The sequence below is a fragment of the Seriola lalandi genome, unplaced genomic scaffold (assembly GCF_002814215.2).
Source record: "Seriola lalandi dorsalis isolate HSWRI2012SDOR001 ecotype SW California unplaced genomic scaffold, Sedor1 jcf7180002054483, whole genome shotgun sequence".
Lineage (NCBI taxonomy): Eukaryota > Metazoa > Chordata > Actinopteri > Carangiformes > Carangidae > Seriola > Seriola lalandi.
Window position 1 is genome coordinate 11,714 of NW_019525036.1, and position 4,649 is coordinate 16,362.

Genomic DNA, 4,649 nt, shown 5'->3' on the forward strand with positions numbered 1-4,649 from the left:
GGGGGGGGGGGGGGGGGGGGGGGTCATGCAAAGGTCTATAGTTGACCTTAAATTAAAACTGTTTAAACTGGAGGTGTAACTCGTCCACACTCTGATGTAACAACACGAGAAACTGAGATCAAACCCTCTCAGCCTCATGTTCCTGCGTCTCCTCGGCTGCTAACTCTCTCTCCCTGCAGGACTTCCCTGGACCCCCCCTCTTCCTTTCAACTAAATATCTGTCTCCTCAAATCTTCACTGCTGCACCTCTCTCCTCCCTCCTCCCTCCCCCTCTCTCTCTTCATCCTGCAGGACACACATCAAAGTGTGCAGTGATTTACAGGAAGACTGTTTCACTGCATCACTGACGGGGCCTCCAGAGCCAGACCCAGACCCAGACCAAGACCAGACCCAGACCCACTGATATCCCACTGATACTGATACACTCAGCAGGCTTCAGGGCTTCAGTGCTGGACTGTGTAACTGATAAAAGACAAAACAACACTTGTTATAAATGTTATAAAGCTGATTTCATGAGCAATAACAGGGACGATATTATCAAACGCTGCTCAGCCAGAACTAACTCAAGCTAACGTTAGCACCGCTACGAGCAGCGGCCGGCTGCATAACATGCTAACAGCTAATGCAGCAGTGCCCCCCCACCCCTCCGGAGGGTCGACTGGACACACAACAAACACATCCTCCGTCAAGACCTGCCAAAGGATAAATGTGGAGAGGGGGAAGCCTGGCACAGCAGGGCTGGATTACCAACCAGGCAGGGGCCCCTGGAGGTCTGGGCCCCACACGCCTCCAGTTTGTGTTTGTTTTAGTTTCTACTGGTATAAGTTGTTTCTTTCTGTATATCAAGTAATTAACACAGAGGTATCATCATTCATTAAGTCAACAGTCTCCTCACTGGCTGCCTGTTTGTTTTTAGAGTTGATTTTAAGACACATTTTATTGTGTGACGTCTTTTAATGTCATTTACATTTCACTTTTATTTGTCTGGATGTTTTAGATGTGACTCTTTGTTACCTTTATTTAAAAGTGCTGTACAAATAAATTCTTATCATTATTATTATCTTATTATAGGGGCCCAATGACATCAGTGACTTCATGATATGTCATCGTGTCCCCAGAGGTCACAGTTAGCTCACTTTTAAAATAAAGCAGCAGCTGCTGGTTCATTTCACTCTGACAACTGTTGTTATGATTAATAAATATTTATTTATTTATTTCAGATGAATTTTTTGCAGAAAGAGGAGGAAGAAACGTCGCATCATGAGCTCCAACATCATATTCTGCAGGAACATTACTTTACATTTTCTTTGTCATCTGATTAACTGATTAATTAATTGGTCGTTTCAGTTCTAATTTGCTCTCTCTCTCTTCTGTCTCATTATTTCTAATTTTTTTTTACATTAAAATATTTTCCTCGTTTATAAAGCTGACACTGAATTTCCACCAGCTCCATGTGTGTCACTGACCCTGACCTTTGACCTTCCTGGGAGGAAATACTTCCTCAAAGGCCCAATAAAGTCTCACATCATCATTATTATTATTATTATTGTTATTTTTAGAGAATATGCTGCGGAGGAAGGAGCTCATCACTCTCAGCCTCTGGATCTCCGCAGCAGCTGCACATGGAAAAACTGCTTTCAACATGTTGACGTGTCGTTTTCATCTTTTATTTGTCCTTTTTATTTTTCACTCACCCCTCCTCCTGGCCTGCGAGAGGGATCTGGGAGAGCTTGGAGAGGTTCTTGGCGTACTCTTCTTCTATCTTTATCCTGAGGAGGAAGTAGAAAGTTTCATTACCACACAGCCTTTTGTGCAACTCTGACTGTTTCCATGTTGTGCAACGCAGCGATGTACATGAATGGCCATAAAAAAAAAGAAAAAAAAAAGGGGGAACTGGTTTTTGTTTTTGAAACAGTTTTCATGGTAACCTGAGGATGAAGTGTGAAAAACAGAGAGAGCTGATGAAGAAGCTGATACCTCTCTCGTATGAACTCGGCCATCTCTTTCTGCATCTGTTTCCCCTTCAGCTGTTTCTGCAGCAACACCTCGAATCCTGTGATGCAGCCGTTGCCTTGGGGATCTTTCTTATCAGCCTGTGAGATAAACACAGCGAAGCGCACGACAAACGCCGAACATCAAACCTTTGACCAATCACAAACACATCAGCTGCTGCAGGGAGGCAACATCACAGATCTGCATCTACTGAGGCTTTATCAGTCAGTCAGTCCACCTCCGATCGGACGAATGTGATATAAACAATCAATTTGCATAATATTATTAATAATAATTGAAAACTCTAATAAGGATCAGAGTCGACCAGTGTTGGCAGAAGAGTCCAGGACGCTCACGATAAAAAAGGGGGCCGTATCTAAGACACTTCCTGACTTTCAGATCCTGTCTTAACTGTTTGGTAACCATGGTAACAAATGGTTTACAAAGAGATTACATGCACATGAGTAGTTCACATGAATGACATAAAATTAAGATAAAAAACATGTTGAAAACATTAATGTAAAATGAGATGGAATAATAATGATAATAAAATTAAAACATTGAAAAAATTAAAGAAATAAAGTAACTTAACTTTCTAACTTCCTAAAATCTTAAATAAACTCTGCTAACTTCAGCGAAACTGTTCATCTGTCCTGACTCGCCGTGTTTCATCCATATCTCTGCTCTTCTATTGCTTTGACACAACCGACCGACCACGCGTCACCAGGCAGAACTTATTCATCCAGAGGCTCATCAGCAGACACAGACCGCCTCGGACCCCGATCCTGCAGCAGCCGCCGCCGCCGCCGCCGACCCGGGGACGTGAGGCGGCTCTGCTGGCTGTGGTGCCGCTGACGAACACACACTCTGTGTTTTTTGTTTTTTTTTAACCGTTTCAATCAGAAATCTGATGAGTTACAAAAATACCTCAGTGAGACGAGGTGAGAGAAGTAGCATCAGTTGCTTGGTAACAGATAGATGAAGCTTTATGCCTCATTCATTCATAATTCTATTTATATATTTTAAGCTGGTTCACTGGTATGTCCCTTTATTCTATGATTATTTTCGGGATAGTTTTGCCTTTCAAACATCTCCTCTCTTTTAGCATTTTATTATCTTATCTTTACTATTTTGTTTTCATTTTTTATTAGATTTTTAATATCCTCCCTTTTATTTCTGGTGTGACTCACTTTAATACTCGTCCTGTTTTAGTATTTTATTATTTCATCTTTATCACTCTATCGTTATCTTTGCTTTCCAGTCTTCAGTGTTTCCTCAGTTCCTGTTATTATTGTCTTATTTTTTATTTTTTTTGTTTATTACTTGGTCATTTATTGTTCTGTGTGTATGTGTGAATGTTTTTTATTGCTTTTATTCTGTATCAAACTTTAAAATCTGTTCTCCTCTCTCCTGCTGTCAGCTGTCAGTTCAGAGCGACACCATCCACCTCCGGTCTGCACATCAACTCTTCTATTTCAACTTAAAAACAGGAAGTTTCTGTGACTCGACCCCAAGTTTACGATGTGCAGCTGTGACGCTGTAGAATCTGTGTGTACATATCTTTGTTCAGGAGAGAACAGATTACCGCAGTGAACCGACGGTAAAAACCGGTTCTTTACGTGAACGTTTCAGCTCCCAGTTGCACGTGTTCATAAAGACTCTGGTTCCAGCTTTCCCTCTCTCCACCGCGGTGTCACCTCTACAGTGCGTCAGCGCCACACCTGGTACAGATTACCCTGCGGGGGGGGGGGGGGGGGGGAGGTGTCCAAACAGAGCAGCAGAAGCAGGCGGCTCTCTGTGTAACGTATTGTCCTGCTGCTCCGTCTGTTGGATCTTATTAAAGCCGACGCTGGTTCTCGGCGGGCGGCGCAGCTCGTATGAGATAAACATGGAGTCACGTTCAGAGATGAAAAGAGCCCCGGTGTTGTTTTTGTCCACATGGAGTCTGAGGGATTTTCCTCTGATGATTCGCTGTGGAGAGCAGGAAACTCAACCGTCTGACCGTTACATCTTCTTCTTCTTCTCTCTGCTCTGTCTCCTCCCTCAAGGTCTCAGTCTTCCAATCAGCAACCCTTCCCTCGGTATCATCAGTCGCCGTGTAAAGTGCTGGAATAATTTTCAGTTTCCACAGCTGTGACACCTGCTGCCGACGCAGTGCGGAGAGGTCCTGATCCGAAAACCCAGCACAGACTGACAAGTGACTTTTCAAAGTCAGAACTTCTCTGTTTCTACGTCCACACGTTTTCAACACAGGATAAAAATATAAATATTATATCATCTAAAAAATCCTTCTCACTTTATTTAAGAACTGACATGTCTGATTGTTTGTAAACTTTCCTATTTAAATAAATGGAAGTGGAATAAGACATTTTTTTAAATAGTCACCCGATGTTTGATGCATTCTGGGGAATCGGCATCACGGGAAAAAAGTCATTAGCTGCTGCTACATGTTCCTGTTTTCACTTTGACTGATGTTCAGACAACAACCCGCAGGATTAAATGTAAATGTTATAAATATGATGCAGGAGCTGAAGTTTTACCAAAGATTTTTAAATCCTGAACAAACATCAGAGATAAAACTGGACAGAGTCAGAGAGAAGAGGTGTTTCTGGCTGTGAAGGGTTAAAAGTCTCTGGCCTCCATGTGCCATCGCTCAG

The 4,649-nt window shown here is 42.5% G+C and overlaps 1 protein-coding gene across 1 annotated transcript in view; it reads right to left on the bottom strand.

The window, feature by feature from the left end:
* The window catches only part of LOC111659595 (growth arrest-specific protein 7-like), a gene marked incomplete at its 3' end in the record, with an annotated part of 46,543 nt that overhangs the window by 9,153 nt on the left and 32,741 nt on the right, over positions 1 to 4,649 (bottom strand). Inside the window, exons 6-7 of the mRNA XM_023412593.2 lie at positions 1,978 to 2,135; positions 1,695 to 1,769 (exon numbers count right to left, since the gene is read on the bottom strand). Coding sequence (XP_023268361.1) covers positions 1,695 to 1,769; positions 1,978 to 2,135 — 233 coding nt within the window. The remainder of the gene's footprint in view (positions 1 to 1,694; positions 1,770 to 1,977; positions 2,136 to 4,649) is intronic.